The sequence below is a fragment of the Gorilla gorilla genome, chromosome 14 (assembly GCF_029281585.2).
Source record: "Gorilla gorilla gorilla isolate KB3781 chromosome 14, NHGRI_mGorGor1-v2.1_pri, whole genome shotgun sequence".
Classification (NCBI taxonomy): Eukaryota; Metazoa; Chordata; class Mammalia; order Primates; family Hominidae; genus Gorilla; species Gorilla gorilla.
Genome location: NC_073238.2, coordinates 87524018 through 87549143, shown reverse-complemented (window position 1 = coordinate 87549143; position 25126 = coordinate 87524018). Strand labels below are relative to the sequence as shown.

Here is a 25126-nt window from a genome sequence, read left to right as displayed (position 1 = left end):
AAATAGAAGGGTTGCATGTAGATTATCTTGTTTCTATTCAATGACTGTAGTTTTACCTTTATCATAGATGACTGAAAAGTTAATGAGTAGGACATAAAAACGAAATAAGCAAAGTGGAAATCTTATTTAATAAATTTCTTGGGAGAAGCTATACATTTTAAGAGTAGAAACTTTTTGAGATCATTGTTGACTGAAAATGCTACACTTTCCTAACCTTTTATTATAGTTGGTGCCTTGGTTTAAAAGTTTTTGTCCTCCAAAACTCATGTTGAAATTTAACTGCCATTCTAACAGTATTAAGAAGTGGGACCTGATAATGGTGATTAGGCCATGAGAGTGGGAATGGTGCCATTATAAAAGGGTGAGTTTGGCTCCCCTTTGCTCTGTCTCCCACCTTCTTGCCTTATGCCATATGATAATGTAGTGAGAAGGTTCTTGCCAGATGCCAGTACGTAGATATTGGACTTCCCAGCCTCCAGACCTGTGAGCCAATAAACTTCTGTTCATTATAAATTATCCAGTCTCAGGTATCCTGTTATAGCAGCATAAAATGGACTGAAGACAATTGGTGCTCAAGCGGATTTTTGTTTGTTTCTAGATATGAAAACTTGAGCACAAAGTAGATAAACATTGAACCCAAATTATGGTTGAAAAATTATAAAAAATTGAAGTACCAAAATGCAAAATATTTGCTTAAATCCATTAATGTGTTAAGATTTACAAAGTAGCTGACAGGATAAAAGGTAACACATCAAAATGAAACAGAATGAATCTGGTAGATGGTTAACTGAGTAACTACTATATATCTTGAAACTACACTCAGTCCTGATCAAATCCATTATAAACCTTTGAGTAGGTTTTCATCTAAACCAACAGCCACCTAATTTCTAAAAAGTAGTACCAATTCATTCTTTCATTCAATAAATATTACGTATATTGAGTGTTTACTGCGTACCAGGCACTGGTACCTGGGAGTCCAGGACTGAGCGATACATGAAAACTCCTACTCTCATGGAGATCACATTCTAGTAGGAAAAAAACCCCAAAGTAAATAAATATGTAGTATGTTGGTAGATTAAAAACAAAGACAACATAGAACAAAGTCAGAAAAGACCACAAGAACAGGTGTATCATCAGGAGTAGATGGTTATGCAGTGGAAACTGAATACAAAGGACCTGAGGTAGGAGCACACCTACAGGTAAAAGAACAGGAGGCCAGCATGACTATGCGAGTGACCAGAAGAAAATCCTAAATAAGGATAGGATAACTGAATACTGATCAGGTAGGATCACAGGCCACTGTAATCATTTAAAGTTTTACTAAGTTTAATGATGGGGAGCCTTTTTATTTGAGTAGAGGAGTGATTCAACTTGACTTATCATTTAACAAGAACTGTACTAAGAGACTGAAGAGGGCAAGGAAGAAAGCTGGGGACCACTTAAGAGGCTACTGCAGTAATTTTTAGGCAAGAGATAATGGTGACTTGAAGCAAGGTAATATACGTGAGATAGAGATCATAAATCCAAAAGGATTTGCTAATGAATAGAATATGGAATGTGAAAAAAGATGACTTCAGGTTTTTGGTCTGGGCAAGTGGAAGAATAGAGTTGTCTTTAATCGAACTGGGTAAGACTGAAGGTGGAGCAGAATTGGGAGGTAGAATGGAACAGAAATTTGCTTCTGAACACATGAGGATAAATATTATTAATAGATAACCAAGTGGAAATGCCATGGAGAAAGCTGCAAAAGTTGTCAAGAAGATGAGGAGGAACCAACAAAGAGAATGAGTAGGTGCAGCTAATGAGGAAGAGAAAAATTTAATAGTGTGTGACACTATGGAAGCTAAAGAATGTGTTCCCAGGAGTAGGGAGTGATCAACTGTATTACATACTGCTAGTAAGGTCAAGCATGGTAAGAACTGAGAATATCACTACTGGATTTGGGCAACATGAAGGTCTTAGGGGCTTTGGTAAAAACATCTTTGTTGGAGTAGTATGGGGGTGCCAAAGGCTTGATAGTCGATATAAACACACACTTCTCAAAAGAAGACATTTATGTGGCCAAGAAACATGAAAAAAAGCTCATCATCACTGATAATTAGAGAAATGCAAATCAAAACCACAGTGATACCATCTCATGCCAGTCAAAATGGCAATTATTAAAAAGCCAAGAAACAACAGATGCTGGTGAGAAGCAGGAATGCTTCTACACTGTTAGTGGGAGTATAAATTAGTTCAACCGTTGTGGAAGACAGTGTAGCGATTCCTCAAGGATCTACAAGAAGAAATAACATTTGACCCAGCAATCCCATTACTAGGTATATACCAAAAGGACTATAAATCACTTTACTATAAAAGGAATATAAATCACTCTACTATAAAAAGACACATGGACACATATATTTATTGCAGCACTATTTATAGTAGCAAAGGCATGGAACCAACCCAAATGCCCATCAATGATAGACTGGATAAAGAAAATGTGGTACATGCACACCATGGAATACTACACAGCCATAAAAAGGAATGAGATCATGTCCTTTGCAGGGACATGGATACGAAGCTAGAAACCATCATCCTCAGCAAACTAACACAGGAACAGAAAACCAAACACCACATATTCTCACTCATAAGTGGGAGCTGAACAATGAGAACACACGGAAACAGCGAGGGGAACAACACACACTGGGGCCAACTTGGGGGTGGGGGGCAAGGGGAGGGAGAGCATTAGGACAAACGGCTAATGCATGTGGGGCTTAAAACCTAGATGACCCGTTGATAGGTGCAGCAAACCACCATGGCACATGTATACCTACGCAACAAACCTACATGTTCTGCATTTGTATCACAGAACTTAAAATAAAATAAAATAAAAAAAGAAAAAGTCCTCTTTGCTAACTTCAAAAATTATAAATGCTTGTCTGGGAATGGTGGCTCACACCTGTAATCCTAGCACTTTGGGAGGCTGAGGTCGGCAGGGAGGATCACTTGAGCTCAGGAGTTCAAGACCCAGCACAGTAAGACTTCGTGTGTGTGTGTGTGTGTGTGTGTGTGTGTGTGTGTGTGTGTATAAATAAAATTATAAATGCTTTTATAAAGCTCTAATGATCCATACTCAGCCCTCAAGCTGGAATGTCGTTTGCAAATTCTCTTAAAAGACAGAGTTTCTCCATCATTCTCAGCAAACTAACACAGGAACAGAAAACCGAAACACTGAATGTTCTCACTCATAAGTGGGAGTTGAACAATGAGAACACATGGAAACAGGGAGGGAAACATCATACACTGGGGCCTGTTGGGGTGAAGGGCTAGGGGAGGGAGAGCATTAGGAGAAATACCTAATGTAGACGACGGGTTGATGGGTGCAGCAAACCACCATGGCATGTGTATACCTATGTAACAAACCTGCACGTTCTGCACATGTATCCCGGAACCTAAAGTATAATAATAAAAAAAGACAGAATTTCTATTTTAAGTAAATTGCCTTCAAAATTGTAGTTTTGATAGGAAATCTTTGATCAGTTTACATAGCACTGACCAGTTAAATGGGAGTGTGCACTGCATTGCAGAGTCAGATGTATCTAGTTCTTACCAACAAATGTTTATAATAATCACAGGCAGGTCACAGTTGATGTCTCAATTTCCTTACTTGTAAAATAGTGTTATTAATACCTAAACTTCATAAAATGTGTTTCTTTTTCTACAACGTATGTAAAGTGTTGAGTACAATGCTTGATGCATAATAGGTACTCAATAAATAGTAACTATGGTTACTATGCTACCTAAATATGAAAATGTAAATTAAAACGTGATGTTAATTTAAAGGTTGATAATTACAGCAATGTTTCCTCAAAGTTTTTATTGTATAAAATGAAAGTGATACTATTTTTAATGGCATCCTAGGGAAAACAGAGAAGACTGTTGGAGGGGCTTTAGCAGCTTAGGGTTCCTTCTACTAATCTGAGGGCTAAGGGGAGTGAAATCTGGGGCACAGCAGAGAAACATCTCTAGTAAAAAGCTGTGTGATCTCAGATAAGCACTTTTGAGCTTGGTCAGGGCTGCCACATCTGTAAAAGATCAGAAATTAGGCCAGGCACGGTGGCTCATGCCTGTAATCCCAGCACTTTGGGAGGCCGAGGTGGGTAGATCACCTGAGGTCAGGAGTTCCAGACCAGCCTGACCAACATGGCGAAACCCCGTCTCTACTAAAAGTAAAAAAATTAGCTGGGCATAGTGGCACATGCCTATAATCCCAGCTACCTGGGAGGCTGAGGCAGGAGAATCACTTGAACCCGGGAGGCAGAGGTTGCAGTGAGCCAAGACTGTGCCACTGCACTCCAGCCTGGACGACAAGAGCAAAACTCTGTCTCAAAAAGTCTGCATTCTGGAGCTAATGGCCATGCCTTATCACCAATCACTCTGACACTACGGAGATAGAAAAGTTGGGGTCGTTCCTGAGGTTCACTTCCTGTCAATCACCAGATCTTGCCAATTCTCCTACCTATTCTTTAAATTCATCCATCATTTTCTCTTTCTACTTCTCATTTTCATCACCTAAGCTGTGCAATAGCCTCCTACGTGATCTCCCTGCTTCTAGGCTTTCTTCAACTATAATCTACCCCGCATTGCAACCGTAGTTATAAAAAATGAGTAAGTCATGTTTCTTTCCTACTATAAAACCTCTGGAAATTCCCCACTGACAACAGAACCTTTAAAATCTGGCCCAATCTTAACTTTACCAGCCTCTCCTACCACACAACGAACTACACCACAAAGGTAAATCTAAATTCCTATGCAACCTGAACTTACCTTGCTTCATATCTGGAACACCCTACAGAGCTTGAAATTTTTAAGTATTATTAATGAAGCAGTGAACACATGTTGTAAACATCTAAGGAGTAAAGAATATAGTTAACAATAAAAGATAACTGATAATAAAAATTAATTTAAAATATTTGAGAAGATGCTGAGAGAGTTATCTGCAGAGCCATATACTTCAAGAATTATCTAACTGAGAAGACAAAGTAATTACTATTAAATTTTTCCATAGAAGAACTTAAAACATTATACAGATACCTGGTAAGATATGAACAAAAGAAGTTTGTTTTTTTGCTTAAGCACTAATGAGGACATACACTTTTAAAATGATGACTGGAACCTCTGTACACTAGTTAAATTCACCATTGTAATACAATACATATACTCAACTAACCTTTGTAAACAGATTCAAGATTCAAAGTTGTTTAATATCACTCTAAGATTCTACACAAATTTCAAGTTTATATCATTAAAGTTTCTTCTTGAGTACTTTTGGAAGATAAATTGTGGTCAAGATGATTTTTATTGATTCGGCAGGAAAATAAAATCACTAAAGCAATACTAATTGTTGCACTTAAAAGCATCTTTTCAATCTCTTTTTCTTTACTGCCTACCCCCTTTCAAACAATTGTAAAGCTATTTCAATTTCCAGATTCTGTACTGCATCAAGAGCATCATGAATGCCTCTATTATCTTTTGTAGAGCACCACTCAGAATAGCTCTTTCTGTGTTTACAGTAACAAGACCACCTTAAATAAAGGTAGTTTTACTTTATGGAAAAACTTAATCAGCTGAATTTATCTCCCTTTACCTTATTATCTCATAACCTAATTAGGAAACATAAGCTAGCCATCTTATGCAGAAATTTAGACAGAAAAGAATGGCATGTAGACCCTCTACGTCTGTATTACGTCATTTAAGAAAACTGGTTAAATGCTACGGAGATAAACACTTAAGAATATATATTTTGTATTAGTATCTTCTAATGATAAATAATCCCATAATATTATCAGATGACTTTTATATAATGGTGATTTTCCTTAAACTGTCAACATAACAGATGAAAATATTTTCTTCAAGTATTCTACATAGGCACAAGGTACCAAAATAACTCATCTACATCTATAATTTATAATGTACTTTTTGCATATATTATCTCATTTAGACCTCACGGGCACCCTAAAAAGCATTATTAGTTAGTTATTATTATTTTTTGAGACAGGGTCTCACTCCATTTGCCCAGGGTGGAGTGCAAATGGCATGATCTTGGCTCAGTGCAGCCTTGACCTCCCAAGCTCAGGTGATCCTCCCACCTCAGCCTCCTTAATAGGACTAAAGGCCTGTGCCACCACGCCTGGCTAATTTTTTTGTATTTTCACTAGAGACGGGGTTCTGCCATGTTGCCCAGGCTGGTCTCGAACTCCTAGACTTAAGCAATCCATCTGCCTCAGTCTCCCAAAGTGTTGGTGTTACAGGTGTTAGCCACCACAGCTAGCCTATTAGCTCATTTTATAAAAGAAGAAATTAAACTTCAGGGATATTAAGTGACTTATCTGCTGAGCTAGTAAGTGGTAGAACCAGGATCAAGTTCAGTCTTTTGATCCAAATCTCTTTCATAATATACTCCCACTCACAGAATGTCTTATTTCCAAATGCATAAGAGGGTCCATAACATTTCTGTCACATAATACCTACTAAGCAAGAAGTTATTTATATAATACATCTCAGCACTGTAGTACCTTTCACTCATTTCCCACAGCTCCAAAGTGGAATTTTAAGTAACTAGAAAATACAGAAAAGACAAAAAAGCTTAATTCACAAACTGGACCAAAGCACACACACATACTATAATTTCAACTACAGTATGTTTGATGTATCTAAATATCCAAGTTCTCTCTTCGTTTATAATTGCCCTTTTCTTAAGTCTTTATATCTTCTACTCTCTTTCTTTTCTCTCAATACTTTAACTTCAAGAACTAGTGGAATGACTGCAGGTCAGATACCAAGATTAGACAGAGTAAGTTCCATGTGCCTTTTCCATATTAAAGAAGAGAAAAGAAAAAGTATCCTTTTAATATCCTCCAATGTATAGACAACAAATTAAAGGCAAAATATATTTCACTAATCATCATTTCAGTTTCTTTAGAAAATGTTTATTGGGGCCGGGCATGGTGGCTCACGCCTGTAATCCCAGCACTTTGGGAGGCCGAGGCAGGCAGACTACCTGAGGTCAGGAGTTTGAGAACAGCCTGGCCAACAGATGGTGAAACCCCATCCGTACTAAAAATATGAAAATTAGCCGGGCGTGGTGGCGCGCACCTGTAATCCCAGCTACTCAGAAGGCTGAGACAGGAGAATCGCTTGGACCTGGGAGGTGGAGGTTGCAGTGAGCTGAGATCATGCCACTGCACTCCAGTCTGGGTAACAGAGCAAGACTCCGTCAAAAAAAAAAAAAAAAAAAAAAAAGTTTATTGGGGGAGAGATAAGGAGACCAAATATAAATATGCAAGTGTAAGTACTTCATCCATTTCAACTTATTGTAACAGCACACTTTGATAAAATACCAGTAATTAACACAATTATACATCTCAGGCCAAAGCAAAAGATTAATTTACCTAAACACACACACACACAACCCTAAATGTGTAAACTTATGAATTTCATGTTTTATAACAGGAAATATTAAAATTCTTTCTTTAGCCATTTAAAGTTCTAAGATTTCAAAAGAAGTAATTTATAATTTACTTTTTACTGTGTGGAAGATTAGTATGATACAAGCTCTAACTACAGTTAAATCTGCCATAATGAAGAAACTATGATCCCCGAAGATTACATAAAACACAGAGTTGGATTACTGTGAGATTAAAATGATAAAGGCAAGCCTGTACACCTAGCTACTTAGGTGTCCGGTGAAATTCAAATTCATCTGGGCTCAGGCTGCAATTTGGCACCACCTGGTGGCAATTGTCCACTCTAGCCTCAGTATACATCCAATCAATTCTGAGCCCTGTGGCTGGCTGGGGCATCCACAGGGCAGCCCCAATCACAGGAATCCCCTGGTTAGGTAGTGTCCATTTTGATGTGGATAGGGGGTCAGAAGAACACTGGAGACAAGGAGACAAGGACATCTGCTTTCAGTTTTCCTACTTCCAGAAACGGCTCTGTTGGTTGTTTCCCCACACAGCCTTACCAACCTACCCCTACCAACCACATTTATGTTACAATGTGATAAACTTTAAAGATTTTTTTTTAAGAACAGCAAAAACCTAAAAAAGGAGGAAATTTTCAAGATGATTACATACCAAAGTTTATATGGCTATGTGGATTGCTTAGGAATAACCATAGGAATTTCCCATATATTTTAAAGTTATTATATCAGTCAACAAAAGCCTATTAAATCCACAACAGAATTGAACCACAGAACCAACAGTACTTATGTGTAAAATAGTAATAATACTATCTATACTACAGGCCTCTCTAATTCCCAGATCTTTCTCTTGAGGTTCAGATTCTTCTACAGTCAACTCTTTTATTTGTATATCCCACAGACACTTCAAGTGAAACAACTAAATTTATCATGTTTTCCTATTAAAGCTTTGTATTTTCTAATGTTTTAAAAACTATATCACTATCTATGCAGCTGTTTAATTCAGAAACCTTGCTGACATCCTTAATGAGTTCTCATCCAACCAATCCAATCTAGTCACTGAGTCCTGTCGGCTCTGTCTCCTAAATACTTTTCCAACCTGGCCCATTTCTCTCATCTTTACTGCTACTAATCCAGTTCCATTATCACCTCTCATCTGGATAATGGAAATAACCTCTAAAAGTAGACCCTCTCTGTCTAACAGGCTTATGCCATTCCAATCTATTCTCTACATTACAGTGATCTTTTGATATAAAATCAGATCAATTCATGCCTCTTCTTAAAATCTTTCAATTGTTCCCCACAGGTCTTACATAATGGTCCAAATGTATTCTTTGGGCCCATTTCCTGCTTCTGTTTCATCTCTTTTAACTCCCTGCCTCTCAGTCTATCCTTCAGCCATACCGAATTAGTTTGTTCAAAAAGCTTCATTTTGTCCTTTTTGTCCTACTTTCAGGCTTTTATATATGCTATATATTCATTCCCCCAATTTCCTTTCCTTCCTTAGTTCATAGTGTTAATGCAAACTAAATATGGCCTTAAGAAGGACTCCGTACTTCTATATTTGAGTCCGTATTGACAAACTGCAACCTAACTTAATAGGCAGACAAGATAGAAAACCTAACTTGGGGGTATGTGCCTGTAACAACAGCTGAGTCTGGGCCTACCCCAGCAGCCATACTTCAACCATTCATACACTGCTGAGTGTTCAAATAAGTTAAACACCAACCTATAACAAATCCAGCTGTTTCTGTATCTCACTTCTGATTTCTGTATGTCACTTTACTTTTTTTGTCTATAAATTTGTTCTGACCATGAGGGACCACTGGAGTCTCTCTGAATCTGCTGTGATTCTGGAAGCTGCCTGATTTGCGAATCGTTCATTGCTCAGTTAAACTTTAAATTTAATGTGTCTGAAGTTTTACTTTTAATAGTAGTTTTAGTCAAAAGGAGCAGTTCTTCATTTATGAAGTCTTCCCCAATTCCTCCCAAGGCCAGGTTAGATACACAGATGGTCTCATCTTTTATCCTATCATTTTGTCCATCATCATCATCATACTTAGGATAATTGTTTCTGTATTTGTCTTTACCCTCCATTAGACTACCAGCTTTGTGAAGACAAAGGTCACCACTACCTATGATGTCTAGCATTTAGCTGGCATATGGTACATTTCAATGAATATTTGCTAAATACATTAATTTATTGCTCTGAAAATTACATGAGGGTGCAAATGTAAAACTTTCCAACACAAAGCTTAGCATTTAATAGGTGTATACCTCTTCTTTTAGTCTGCATTTTGAACTTTCAGAGCAAGTAATCACAAGGTACAGGATCCTCCTTTCTAATGTAGGGCTGGGACGAAGTAATATTTTGCCAAAGATAGAGAATGTCTTTGGAATTCTCTCTCCAATCTCTTAATAACTCTGCTGCCCTAAGCATGTACATTCATAAAGCTGTTATACTTTTGTAATGAACATGAAGGGACAACTAAGTGCAAAAGCAAATGAATCTTAAAATCATAAGGTTATGTGAAGAAGCCACAAAAGTATATGTGTATACAGCATAATTCCATTTATATGATACTAATATAATATGAAAAACTAAACTATATTGTGCAGAGATGTTTATTTACTGGAAACATAGATAATAAAAGTCTAAGGAGAAGCAAGGAAGTTATTAGCATAACAGAATAGCAGTTATGGAAGAAAGGAGTTAAGCAGAAAGAGTCTCAAGGACATTTCTGTAGTGCTGCATTATTCTACTTCTTTATAATTATTTATTTAATGAAAAGTAGGAAATTTTCTCTTAACACCTGTTATTTTATACACATACATGCAAACATATATGGTCAAAAAAGAGAACAATCATAACATAGTAATTAAAATAAAAAATAATGCTATTTAAAGAGTGGTCCAATATTTCTTTGAGCTACTTGGAATAAAATTTTCTCAGGATTCAACATATGAAGGCTAGCTTAGGACTTCAAAAGCCTTATTCACATAAAAGATTATGGTGCTACTAGTAATTCGATACTCAAATATTAAAATATAAACTAAGTGTAAACAAATGCAGAGGTGTTTTTATTTTTCCCAAGATAAAAAATGTTATTTTAAAAATTAATACGTCAAAACATTTTTTAAGAATATGTATAATTTCTTCTGGCATGCCCACGTATTTGCTGGTGCCCAAAGCATATTTTTAGTTTGTCTACTGCTAAGATAGTACTGAATGATCACTTAGAATTTTTATATTTTGAAATTCTTTGCCATTTTCATTGAAAATATAATCCTAGATTATAAATATGACATAATTATTTCAAAGCTCAAATAAGAGAAGAACAAGAAAAAATAGGCAGAAGAGTATAATCACAAAGTATCTGTTGAATGCACAAATGAATGATTTCTTTTGTGTTCAGTGTTTGAAGTTCATATTAATTTCCTTTGGCGTATACTTCTAATGCAGACTTTCAAAAAAGATCAAACAGGTAGATAAAGATCTATGCAAGCCAAATTTATGAGGAAAATAATAATCTGATTTTCATGAGAGTCATTTTATGACTTTCTACTAAGTCATATTTAGCAAAAATCCTAAAAAAGTTCTATCATAAATTGTATATCTACTCTCTTATTACCACAAATATTTTTACCCAAGAACAAAGAAACCTGAGAATAAAATCATACCCCTCAGAGGCATTAGCATAAAAATCTCTACCAATCTGCTATATTAAACAACAATTTAACAGTAATTTAAAAATATCTTTGTTAATTTACTACCAGAGGATAATTCTACATATATAGTTTTTATAGTAGTGGCCAACTTATAAATACAGCAACTTATAAATAAGCAACTATAATACAGCAGCTTTTTTTTCCTGGAACTGAGGGGTGGACATACCAAATTTTCTGCTACTATATTCCTAGTAGAAATGACATGGTACAATTCTATTATAGATTAAGTCTGATTTAAAGCCTTGCTGACAACAATCAAAATATCATATAAGCAAATCAGTGCTGATAAACTAGTATCACAAGTGAATTTCAAAATAATTTTCTCATTAAAATATAAACTTTCAAAAACCACACTGACTATAATAATGGTATAAAAATATCTGCCATTGAAATACATAGTATTTATTTTCCCTGAATTCTGCCAATCACTAACTAGGTGAGCCTAATATTTACTGATCTAAAAGTAACTGAATGAATAAAAATGATATTTCTTTTTTCTTTTTTTTTTTTTGAGATGGTGTCTCGCACTTTCGCCAAGGCTGGAGTGTAGTGGTGCGATCTCGGCTCACTGCAAGCTCTGTGTCCCCGGTTCATGCCATTCTCCTGCCTCAGCCTCCCGAGTAGCTGGGATTACAGGCGCCCGCCACCACGCCCGGCTAATTTTTTGTATTTTTAGTAGAGATGGGGTTTCACCATGTTAGCCAGGATAGTCTTGATCTCCTGACCTCGTGATCTGCCCACCTCGGCCTCCCAAAGTGCTGGGATTACAGGCGTGAGCCACCGTGCCCAGCCAAAAATGATATTTCTTCATGATTACCTAATACGACATCTTTCGGAGCCAGCAGCTAAATGAGGCATATGTATATTTGAAATTACTATTCTAGTTTTAACAAGTTTCCAGGAGAAATTGTTGCTATAATACAGGAAGAACTGATATCTCAGTACTCTTTACTTTTTATCTGTCCTCAATCTGAACTGAAGCAAATGCAAAAAGAGAAGTCACTAGGGTAAAAAAAAGACATAACAGGAATAACAGAGCAAAAAGGTTAAAGTCTAGTAAATCTTGTTCTAAGACTTTAGAACTTTCATGTTCTCATTATACTTAGATTTCGATTTATGACAAGTTTTCTCTAATGTATTAAAAAAGACATTATATAATAAATAGCATTTAATTTAAATAAAGCTTCTAAAACCTCCAAAGATAAATAAAATACCATACAAGCATTTTTTTTTTTTTTACCTGTTTTCTCGTTCATACATTTCCCTAGAGGCATTTCGAAGTTGATCAATTTCTTGGTTGGTTTTCAATCTGATTTGTTCTAGTTCATCATGTAGTTTATTTTCATATTCTGTTTTATAATGGTCTCTGCAAGGAGTGAAAAGGAACAACCATAAATTTTCTTTTGAAACAAATAGGCTTTTGCACTCTACGTAAGATTTTAATACCTTTCATCGAGTATGCTCTATAAACTGTGTTACCTGAAAAACTTAACTATTAATAGTATAAAGTTTTATAATTCCTAAAAATACTGTTCCTAACTAGTATGATCTAAGATTTCAACCTGTTAAACATTATTTTCCAAAAGACTTAGTTACTATATAAAATCTTAGTAATTCATGTGGGATAATTATTCATCTTCCAAAACACTTTTCTAGTAGTTTTAATGCATATGGTTGAGGCTTCAAAATTGAGAATGTCCTTCATTTAAAAATAATAATGTGGTAGGATGATGTTGAGAGATGAATAATATTAACAAAAATATAAAAATGAAATGACTCTGAGTCTATGAATCCTTTGCTTCCAAGCATGACAACCACAGCCACACCATGATCTTTTAGCCAAGTTGAAGTATTATATAGGGTATGAAAAACTACTACAGGCTAGGAAAAATTATGAATGTGTGAACTCTTTAAGAGTAAAATTTACCTTTACCTTTACCTTTAAGGTAAAATTTGTTTTGTTTTAGTATTTTTTTCTTTTTTTCTTAAAGAGATAATGCCTTGCTCTCTCACCCAGGATGAAGTACAGTGGCACAATCATGTAACCCCGAACTCCTGGGCTCAAGCCATCTTCCTGCCCCAGCCTCCTGAGTAGGCAGGACTACATGTGCTTGACATTGTGCCTTGCTAATTTAAAAACTTTTTTTTATAGAGACAGGGTTTTCGATGTTGCCCAGGCTGGTCTCAAACTTCTGGCCTCAAGCAATCCTCCTGCCTTGGCCTCCCAAAATGCTGGGATTACAGGTGTGAGCCACTGCACCCAGCATGTTTGTTTTGGTATGTCGATATAATTCAAGGGTTATAAAAGCGATTGATATTAAGGTACTTTAGTAACTTCTACACATCCAGTAGAAGAAAGAAGGCAGGACCAAAACATAGGGAGTCTGATCAAAGGGCATATAAGTTAAAACACAATGCGATACCATCTCCTCATAATTCTTTTACATTTCACACAGGAAATCGTTAGCATACTGAGATTTTCTTCCAAAATATACTTCTATAGAGATACTTTCATGCTTTCTTTAAAAACATACTTCTATAGAGATATTAGTCATAGGAATTTAAAAAATTATGTCACAAATGAAAAAACAGTCATAGCATATATCTATCTATCTAAAAGAAATAGGCTTTTGATATTGCTGAAAAAAACCACAGTGTCTTTTTAAAAACCAACTAGAAAGTAATATTGTATAAGAAAATAAAATTGATATATAAAACTCCTATCTCCCTGGGACAGAGCACCTGGGGAAAGGGGTGCCTGTGGGTGCAGCTTCAGCAGACTTAAACGTCCCTGCCTAACAGCTCTGAAGAGAGCAGTGGGTCTCCCAGCACAACGTTTGAACTCTGCTAAGGGTCAGACTGTCTCCTCAAGCGGGTCCCTGACCCCCGTGTATCCTGACTGGGAGACACCTCCCAGTAGAAGCCGACAGACACCTCATACAGGAGAGCTCTGGCTGGCATCTGGCAGGTGCCCCTCTGGGAAGAAGCTTCCAAAGCAAAGATCAGGCAGCAATCTTTGCTGTTCTGCAGCCTCCGCTGGTGATATCCAGGCAAACAGGGTCGGGAGGGGACCTCCAGCAAACTCCAGCAGGCCGGCAGCAAAGGGGCCTGTCAGATGGAAAATTAACAAACACAAAGGAATAGCATGTCCACTCAAAGACTCCATCCGAAGGTCACCAACATCAAAGACCAAAGGTAGATAAATCCACAAAGACGGGGAGACACCAGTGCAAAAAGGCTGAAAGTTCCAAAACTCAGAACGCCTCTTTTCCTCTAAAGGATCACAACTCCTTGCCAACAAGAGAACAAAACTGGACAGTGAATGGGTTTCACAAATTGACAGAAGTAGGCTTCAGAAGGTGGGTAATAACAAACTCCTCCAAGCTAAAGGAGCATGTTCTAACCCAATGCAAGGAAGCTAAGAACCTTGAAAAAAGGTTAGACAAATTGCTAACTAGAATAACCAGTGCAGAGAAGAATATAAATAACCTGATGGAGCTGAAAAACACAGCATGAGAACTTCATGAAGCATACACAAGTTTCAAAAGCCAAATCGATCAAGTGGAAGAAAGGATAACAGTGACTGAAGATCAACTTAATGAAATAAGGAGAGAAGACAAGATTAGAGACAAAAGAATAAAAAGGAATGAATAAAGCCTCCAAGAAATATGGGACTACGTGAAAAGACAAAAACTACGTTTGATTGGTGTACCTGAAAGTGATGGGGAGAATGGAACCAACTTGGAAAACACTTCAGGATATTATCCAGGAGAACTTCCCCAACCTAGCAAGACAGGCCAACATTCAAATCTAGGAAATACAGAGAACACGACAAAGATACTTGTTGAGAAGAGCAACACTAAGACACATAATCGTCAGATTCGCCAAGGTTGAAATGAAGGAAAAAATGTTAAGGACAGCCAGAGAAAAAGGTCAGGTTACGCACAAAGGGAAGGAAGCCCATCAGACTAACAGCGGATCTCTCTGCAGAAACCCTACAAGCCAGAAAGAGTGGGGGCCAATATTCAACATTCTTAAAGAAAAGAATTTTCAACCCAGAATTTCATATCCAGCCAAACTAAGCTTTGTAAGCGAAGGAGAAATAAAATCCTTTACAGACAAGCAAATCCTGAGAGATTTTGTCACCAACAGGCCTGCCCTAAAAGAGCTCCTGAATGAAGCACTAAACATGGGAAGGAACAACTGGTACCAGCCACTGCAAAAACATAACCAAATTGTAAAGACCATCGACACTATGAAGAAACTGCATCAACTAACGGGCAATACAACCAGCTAGCATCATAATGACAGGATCAAATTCACACATAACAATATTAACCTTAAATGTAAACAGGCTAAATGCCCCAATTAAAAGACAGACTGGCAAATCGGATGAAGAGTCAAGACCCATGAGTGTGCTGTATTCAGGAGACACATCTCATTTGCAAAGACACATATAGGCTCAAAATAAAGAGATGGAGGAATATTTACCAACCAAATGGAAAGCAAAAAAAAAAAAAAAGCCAGAATTGCAATTCTAATCTCTGATAAAACAGACTTTAAACCAACAAAGATCAAAAGAGAATAAAGGGCATTACATAATAGTAAAGGGATCAATGCAGCAGGAAGAGCTAACTATCCTAAATATATATGCATCCATTACAGGAGCACCCAGATTCATAAAGGAAGTTCTTAGAGACCTACAAACAGACTTAGACTCTCATACAATAATGGTGGGAGACTTTAACACCCCACTGTCAATATTAGATAGATCAATGAGACAGAAAATTAACAAGGATATTCAGGACTTGAACTCAGATCTGGACCAAGCAGACCTAACAGACATAACAGAACTCTCCACCCAAATCAACAGCACCTCATCACATTCACTCTAAAATTGACCACATAATAGGAAGTAAAACACTCCTCAGCAAATGCAAAAGAACAGAAATCATAATAAACTGTCTCTCAGAACACAGTGCAATCAAACTAGAACTCAGGATTAATAAACTCGCTGAGAAGCTTACAACTACATGGAAACTGAACAACCTGCTCCTGAATGACTACTGGGTAAACAACGAAATGAAGGCAGAAATAAAGATGTTCTTTGAAACCAATGAGAATGAAGACACAACATACCAGAATCTCTGGGCCACATTTAAAGCAGTGTGTAGAAGGAAATTTATAGCACTAAATGCCCACAAGAGAAGTCAGGAAAGATCTAAAATTGACACCCTAACATCAAAATTAAAAGAACTAGAGAAGCAACAGCAAACAAATTCAAAATCTAGCAGAAGACAAGAAATAATTAAGATCAGAGCAGAACTGAAGGAGATAGAAACACAAAAAACCCTTCAAAAAATCAATGAATCCAGGAGCTGTTTTTTTTGTAAAGATCAACAAAATAGATAGACCACTAGCCAGACTAATAAAGAAGAGAGGAAGAACCAAACAGACACAACAAAAAATGATAAAGGGGAGATCACCAATGATCCCACAGAAATAAAAACTACCATCAGAGAATACTATAAACACCTCTATGCAAATAAGCTAGAAAATCTAAAAGAAATGGATAAATTCCTGGACATACACCCTCCCAAGTCTAAACCAGGAAGAAGTCGAATCCCTGAATAAACCAATAACACGTTCTGAAATTGAGGCAGTAATAGCCTACCAACCAAAAAAAAATCCAGGATGAGATGGATTCCCAGCTGAATTCTACCAGAGGTACAAAGAGGAGCTGGTACCATTCCTTCTGAAACTATTCCAAGCAACAGAAAAAGAGGTCCTCCCTAACTCATTTTATGAGGCCAGCATCATCCTAATACCAAAACCTGGCAGACACACAACAAAAAAACAAAATTCCAGGCCAATATCCCTGATGAACATCAATGTAAAAATCCTCAATAAAATACTGGCAAACCAAATCCAGCAGCACATGAAAAAGCTTATCCACCATGATCAAGCTGGCTTCATACCAGGGAGGCAAGGCTGGTTCAACATATACAAATCAATAAACGTAATCCATCACATAAACAGAACCAATCACAAAAACCAGGATTATCTCAATAGATGAAGAAAAGGCCTTCGACAAAATTCAACACCCCTTCATGCTAAAAACTCTCAATAAACTGGGTATCAATGGAACGTATCTCAAAATAATAAGAGCTAGTTATGACAAACCCACAGCCAATATCATACTAAACGGGCAAAAACTGGAATCATTCCCTTTGAAAACTGGCACAAGACAAGGATGCCCTCTCTCACCCCTCCTATTCAACATGGTATTGGAAGTTCTGGCCAGGGCAATCAGGAAAGAGAAAGAAATAAAGAGCATTCAACTAGGAAGACAGAAAGTCAAATTGTCTCAGTTTGTGGATGACATGATTGTATATTTAGAAAACCCCATTGTCTCAGCCCAAAATCTCCTTAAGCTGATAAGCAACTTCAGCAAAGTCTCAGGATACAAAATTGATGTGCAAAAATCACAAGCATTCCTACACACCAATAACAGACAAACAGCCAAATCATGAATGAACTCCCATTCACAACTGCTACTAAGAGAATAAAATACCTAGGAATATAACTTACAAGGGATGTGAAGGATCTCTTCAAGGAGAACTACAAACCACTGCTCAAAGAAATAAGTGAGGACATAAACAAATGGAAAAACATTCCATGCTCACGGACAGGAAGATTCAATATCATGAAAATGGCCATACTGCCCAAAGTAATTTATACATTCAATGCTATCCCCATCAAGCTACCACTGACTTTCTTCACAGAATTGGAAAAAACTACTTTAAACTTCATATGGAACCAAAAAAGAGCCCACATAGCCAAGACAATTCTGGGCAAGAAGAAGAAAGCTGGAGGCATCACGCTACCTGACTTCAAACTATACTACAAGGCTACAGTAATAAAAACAGCATGGTACTGGTACCAAAACAGATACACAGACCAATGGAACAGAACAGAGGCCTCAGAAATAACACCACACATCTACAACCATCTGATCTTTGACAAACCTGACACAAACAAGCAATGGGGAAAAGATTCCCTATTTAATAAATGTTGTTTGGAAAACTAGGTAGCCATATGCAGAAAACTGAAACTGGACCCCTTTCCTTATACCTTATACAAAAATCAACTCAAGATGAATCAAAGACTTAAATGTAAGACCTAGGATCATAAAAATCCTACAAGAAAACCTGGGCAATATCATTCAGGATGTAGGCATGGGCAAAGACTTCATGTCTAAAACACCAAAAGCAATGGCAGCAAAAGCCAAAATTGACAAATGGAATCTAATTAAACTAAAGAGCTTCTGCACAGCAAAAGAAACTATCATTAGGGTGGATAGGCAAACTCCAGAACAGGAGAAAATTTTTGCAATCTATCCATCTGACAAAGGGCTAATATCCAGAATCTACAAAGAACTTAAACAAATTTACAAGAAAAAACCAAACAACCCCATCAAAAAGTGGGCAAAGGATATAGACACTTCTCAAAAGAAGACATTTAGGCAGCCAACAGATATATGAACAAATGCTCATCATCACTGGTCATTAGAGAAATGCAAATCAAAACCACAATGAGATACCATCTCACGCCAGTTAGAATGGCAACCATTAAAAAGTCAGGAAACAACAAGCTGGAGAGGATGTGGAGAAATAGGAATGCTTTTACAGTGTTGGTGGGAGTGTAAATTAGTTCAACCATTGTGGAAGACAGTGTGGCAATGCCTCAAGGATCTAGAACTAGAAATACCATTTGACCCAGCAATCCCATTACTGGGTATATATCCAAAGGATTATAAATCATTCTAACATAAAAGACACATGCACACATATGTTTATTGCAGCACTGTTCACAATAGCAAAGACTTGGAACCGACCCAAATGTCCTTCAATAACAAACTGGATAGAGAAAATGTGGCACATATATACCATGGAATATATATACTATGCAGCCATTAAAAAGGATGAGTTCATGTCCTTTGCAGGGACATGGGTGAAGCTGGAAACCATCATTCTCAGCAAACTATCACAAGAACAGAAAACCAAACACTGTATGTTCTCACTCATAAGCGGGAGTTGAACAATGAGAACACATGGACACAGGGAGGGGAACATCACACACCGGCGCCTGTCGGGGAGTGGGGGGCTAGGGGAGGGATAACATTAGGAGAAATATCTAATGTAGGTGACGGGTTGATGGCTGCAGCAAACCACCATGGCATGTGTATACCTATGTAACAAAACTGCACATTCTGCACATGTACCCCAGAACGTAAAGTATAATTTATAAAAAAAAAAAAAAAAAAAGCAAACATATCTCACTTCATTTTTTAAACCCTTCTGCATTATTTGCAACCCAAATTATCCTAATGGATACATCAGCTCATTACTGTATTCAAGAAATGTACCTAAAACCAAATGACAAAGTTTTAAAATAAAGGCACATGGGAAAATTACACCACTTAAATGTATGCAAACAGAAAGCAGAAATGTCAAAATCAAAAAATAAAATAAAATAAAATAAAATAAGGTATTATCTTAGTATTATCATATAGAATAGACCTTAAAAAAAATCACTAAATCCTCCCCAAAGCCAAGAGTTCCCTCAAAGAAAATCTGTTAATTGATATCTATTTACGTGGGAAATAATGCAAATCTTGCCTGGATGCTACATATTTTTCATACATCTCTTCTCTAGCCTTTTTGCTTTCTTCCAGTTGAGCTTGAAGTCTTTCAAGGCGATCCTCTTCATGAGCACAGCGAACACTAAGCTCCATGTTTTGGCGATTAAGATATTCTTTATCCTTTTGCAGTAAAGTAACAGTTTGCTCTAAGGTGACTACCTACATACATGTAGAAACAAAAAGTATCCACAGTGATGCCATCTTACTTTTCAAGCTTGACTGTATTAATTTCTTTCCTTCATGTTTTCATTCACCACATGAAAATTTTCCTTTTAAAAAGGGCTAATTCTTAGCATGCAACTTTTTTAAAATCTAAAAATAGCTACTAAAAGTCTCTTTTTGGGGCTGGGCATGGTTGCTCACACCTGTAATCCCAGCACTTTGGGAGGCCAAGGCAGGTGGATCATTTGAGGTCAGGAGTTTGAGACCAGCCTGGCCAACATGGTGAAACCCTGTTTCTACTAAAAATGTAAAAATTAGTAGGGCATGGTGGCACACGCCTGTAATCCCAGCTATTCAGGAGGCTGAGGCAGGAGAATCGTTTGCACCTGGGAGGCGGAAGTTGCAGTGAGCCAAGATCGCACCACTGCACTATAAGCCTGGTCAACAGGGAAAGACTCCTGTCTCAAAAATTTATCTTTTTGGGAGGAACTACATAACAAAAAAAATGTCTCTCCCTCAAATCTACTCTGGGCTATTTTTTTCACTAATACTATACTATATAATATAAGTGACTCTAATTATAAGCTTACCTCTTTTGATAATTCACTTCGTTCTTTTGTTTGAATTATGTGAGAGGCTTCAAGTATTTCATGTTTTCTCCTAAGCTCCATTACTTCCTGTTCAAGTGCATCACGTTCACTGTTAAAATAAAATTCAAAGAGACATGTAAATTTTACATCCCCTTGTACAGCGTACACTTTAAAAGGGTTGACTATGTATTAGGACGCTGAATAGAGACACTAGCAATGGGGCTTCAGTGTAATTCCATGAACTATAAAGTACCTACTTTTCAGATTTAGAAGGGACTCTGTTTCAGACCTTGTTCAAATACATACATATCAATTTATTACCTTTAAGGAATATATAAACTACATAAGCCAGTAGAGTAAATAATAAAACTTACTAACATACATTTGGTATTTTTTCATTAGTCATCTTCAATCTTATCTTGAGGTTAAAACTTTTAAAGAATGTATACATGGCTCTAGGCTTTCAGTTCAGTTAAGGTAAAAAAAAATACAACTTATCATTTAGATTGCATAGTAGATACGTAGGCAGGCATTCTTGTGACTATTTCATTCACAAATTGTTTATGATTACCCAGATTTTAATTTCCATTTTAAGACAAGTTCCCCAAAAAAGTTATACCGAGAATTGGACTAAAACCTACAACAGACATTTTTTAAAATGAGCAGAGAAACAGATTTACTAACTCTTAACTACTTCCCTGCAGTCAGAAGCAGTGCCTTTGCACTTTATTTCACTGACCCACCTGGTATTTCCAAAGAGAGGGCTGTTAGGAATTGTTTTCCTTTGCATCGGCTTTTCAAAAACGTTTAGAAAGCCTTTTTTCTTCTAGTTAACAAAATATTATGTTTATTGAAGAAAAACTGAGCAAAGCACAAAATAACAATCACCTACAAACCCAATAAGTAAAGATGACTACCAGTATTACTATTCTGATACATATTACTATACTATTTTGTGCTTTTTTATTTTTAGAATGTTTAGATTATTTTTAATTAAAAAATTTTTTAAATTTGTGCTTTCACATGCAATTTTTTAAAAAATCTTTTTTTAAATTTTTTTTTTTTTTATGAGATGGGGGTCTTGCTATGTCACCCAGGCTGGACTTGAACTACTGCACTCAAGTGATCCTCCAGCCTCAGCCTGCCAGAGAGTTAGGACTACAGGTGCATGCCACCATGTGCCTAATTTTTTTTTTTTTTTTTTTTTTTTGTAAAGGCGGTCTTGCTATGTTGCCCTGGCTAGTCTTAAAGTCCTGGGCTCAAGTGATCCTCCTGCCTGCGCTTCTGAAAGCACTAGGATTATAGACATGACACGCTGTAACCAGCTTGGTTCTTTTTAATGTTTTTACTTACCAATCATTAACACTGTTGTATTTGTTTTGTAATATTAAATAAATATTACCTTGTCATATTTATTCAAACCCTCTCTCTTGTTAATATATGTGAATATATGCAGCTGTCTCAACGGTATATGTGGAGAATGGGTTCCAGACCCACCCCCACAATCTGAACACGCAAATCTGTACATGCTGAAGTCCTGCAGTTGTTGCAGATCCCACCAGTCAGTCAGTCCTCTGTATACTCAGGTTTCACATCCCGTGAAAATTGTATTTTCGATTGGTGTTAGGTTGATAAAAACCTGAATATAAGTGGACCCCATGTTGGTCAAGGATCATGTATCTATATGTGTATACACACCTACACACACATACTCATACATGTGCATTTGTTTCCTCAACTGAGACATTAGGTCCCTTTATCCCTAAATAATTAGTGTGAATTTACTAAGATTAAAGATAGTCTCTTATATAATCACAGTATAATTATCATATTCAGGAGACTTAGCCCTAATATAATATTACCTAACATACAATCCATTTTCAAATTTTGTCAACTGTCTCCCAAAACACCCTTTGTGAATTTTTTTTTCCCTGAGCCAAGGCTCTATTACCATAATGGTAATCCAAGGATCTATTATCATAATATTATAATCTATTACCATGCATCTAGATGTCATGTGGTTTCAGTCTCCTTTAACCTTGAAGATTTCTTAGTTTTCCTTGTGTTTTATGATTTTTTATAGAGCAGAGGCTAGCTGCATCATAGAATGCTCCTCAATTTTCACTTGTCTGAAGTTTCTTCATTATTAGATTCAGGTTAGGCACTTGGGCAGGAATACTACAGAAATGATTCTCAGAAATGATTCTCTGAAACAGAAACGCATTCTCAGTATGTTATGTGAAGAGGTACTGAGGTATGTGATGTCAGTTTATCCCATTATTGGTGATAGTAACTTTGATCACTAGGTTAAGGTAGCATCTGCCAGAGTTTAACTATAAAGGTATCCTTTTGCCCTTTAAAATTAATAAGCAATTGTAAAGAGATGCTTTGTGTAAATATCCTATTCCCTAACATACTTATACTTGATGGTTTTATATTCCAATGATGATTCTGAATCAATATTATTATGCGGCTACAAAATGGTCATTCTTACATGCATATACATTTATTGCTTGGATTTCAACTGTAAAGATCCTCTTTCCCAAAAAGGATATAAATATATTTATTACCACTGAACCGTACACTTAAAAATGGTAAAGATGATGTATTAAAAAAATTTTAAGATCCTCTTTCTGTATTTATTATTAGCCTGCACTTATAAACTCTTATTCTATTCAATGGACAGTAATTCATTATTGCCAATATTTATTGTGATATTCAAGTTTGCTATATTTAGCCAGTTGGCACCTCTTCCAAGTGGCTGTTGCAGTGTTGAATTGGAATTAGAAGTATCAATGTGGGCTGGGCGCAGAGGCTCACACCTGTAATCTCAGCACTTTGGGAGGCCGAGGTGGGCAGATCACCTGAGGTCAGGAGTTCAAGGCCAGTCTGGCCAACCATGGAACCATGTCTTTACTTAAAAAAAAAAAAAAAATTAGCTGGGCATGGTGGCGCACACCTGTAGTCCCAGCTACTTGGGAGGCTGAGGCAGGAGAATTGCTTGAACCCGGGAGGCAGAGGTTGCAGTGAGCCGAGATCGTACCATTGCACTCCAGCCTGGGTGACAAAGTGAGACTCCGTCTCAAAAAAAAGAAGTATCAGTATGATCTCATCCATAGTGTGTTAAGCCTCCTCCTCATTCTCCCTCCACTTTCTCTGCCTACTCAAAGGGCCTAGAAATAATGACCAATGTAGCCATGACCACAGCACCCAAATCTTAAATTTCTAAATAGCATTCCCCACTAAGAGATCAAGACTTCTTAGAGAAACAGCTGAGGCAATGAAATTACAAAACCAACAAACAAAAACCAAAACTAGGAACATTATGTTATGCCAGAAAATAAGGAACTTTTAGTAAAAAAAAGTGATACATTCAGATCTAATTTAATGACTTTAACTGCTACATAAAATTATAATGCAGAGTAAATCTCAATTTATTTTCCATTCTGCTACTGAAAAGCATTTGAATTTCTTTTAATAATGACACAATTAACATCCATACACCTGTTTCCTTTTGTACATTTGTGAGAATTTACCCAGGGCATAAAAGGGCTTTTTTTTCTTCCCCAGTTTATCTTATATTTTATGACCGATGTTTTTAAACTCATTCATTCTGCTGAGTGAACTAGAAAGGGTCATAGTTTGAGTCCTTTCTTGTTTTACTATTCCATTTCTACCATAAAGATGCTTATCATGCTTTTTGATCAAGGTTATATTTTTCTTTCCTAGGTTTTTATTATAGTAAATGAAAATATATGTAAAAATAGAGGTGACATAATGAACACCCATGCTCCCATCACCCAAATTCAGTAATTATCAACTCATGACTCATCTTGTTTCAATGATCATCCGTGGCCCCGATGGATTATTCTGATGACTGTGCTTTTTAGTTTTCTCTTTTTATATTGTATCTGTCATTGCTATAGACTGATAGTGACAGAGGGGACATGAAAATACCAACTGGTATCATCTTAGCATCATAATCTATTTCATTTTTATTCTTTTTTATTTTATATTTTTAAGAGATGGAGTTTCACTCTGCCACCAGGCTGGAGTGCAGTGGCATGATCATAGCTCACTGCAGCCTCGAATTCCTGGGCTTAAGCAGTCCTCCCACCTCAACCTCCCAAGTAGCTGGGACTAAAGGCATGTGCCACTATGCCCTCTACTTCATTTTTAAATGCTTCTTTTGAACTCCAGCTTTATTCCAGAGCCCACTGAGCACAGCTCTCATGGATTTAAAGCTCCAATAATTATCATATTTTGGCATAATGCCATATACATAAGAAATACCATGTGTCAGTCATAATGGGAGTAGAAATGACAATCTTCTATCCACAAATCTTTGCAAATTCACATACGGTATTATGTAATTTATAATTTAAATTACAGAATTTAAATCATTCATTCATTTAACAAATATTCACTGACTACTACATTTTAAGAATTATTTCAAGTGGAGTGAACAATTAAGAT

General features: G+C 36.7%; 1 protein-coding gene across 3 annotated transcripts in view; it reads right to left on the bottom strand.

Annotated features, from left to right (window-relative positions):
- PIBF1 (progesterone immunomodulatory binding factor 1) overlaps positions 1–25126 on the bottom strand; it is a 232929-nt gene that overhangs the window by 166849 nt on the left and 40954 nt on the right. For 2 of the 3 annotated variants that reach the window (XM_004054592.5, XM_055360191.1), the window contains exons 7-9: positions 20651–20759; positions 19876–20057; positions 12435–12560 (exon numbers count right to left, since the gene is read on the bottom strand). In XM_004054592.5, coding sequence (XP_004054640.3) covers positions 12435–12560; positions 19876–20057; positions 20651–20759 — 417 coding nt within the window. Of the gene's footprint in view, positions 1–394; positions 482–12434; positions 12561–19875; positions 20058–20650; positions 20760–25126 lie in introns of all 3 variants that reach the window. The other variant, XM_031001205.3, reaches the window with a different exon arrangement.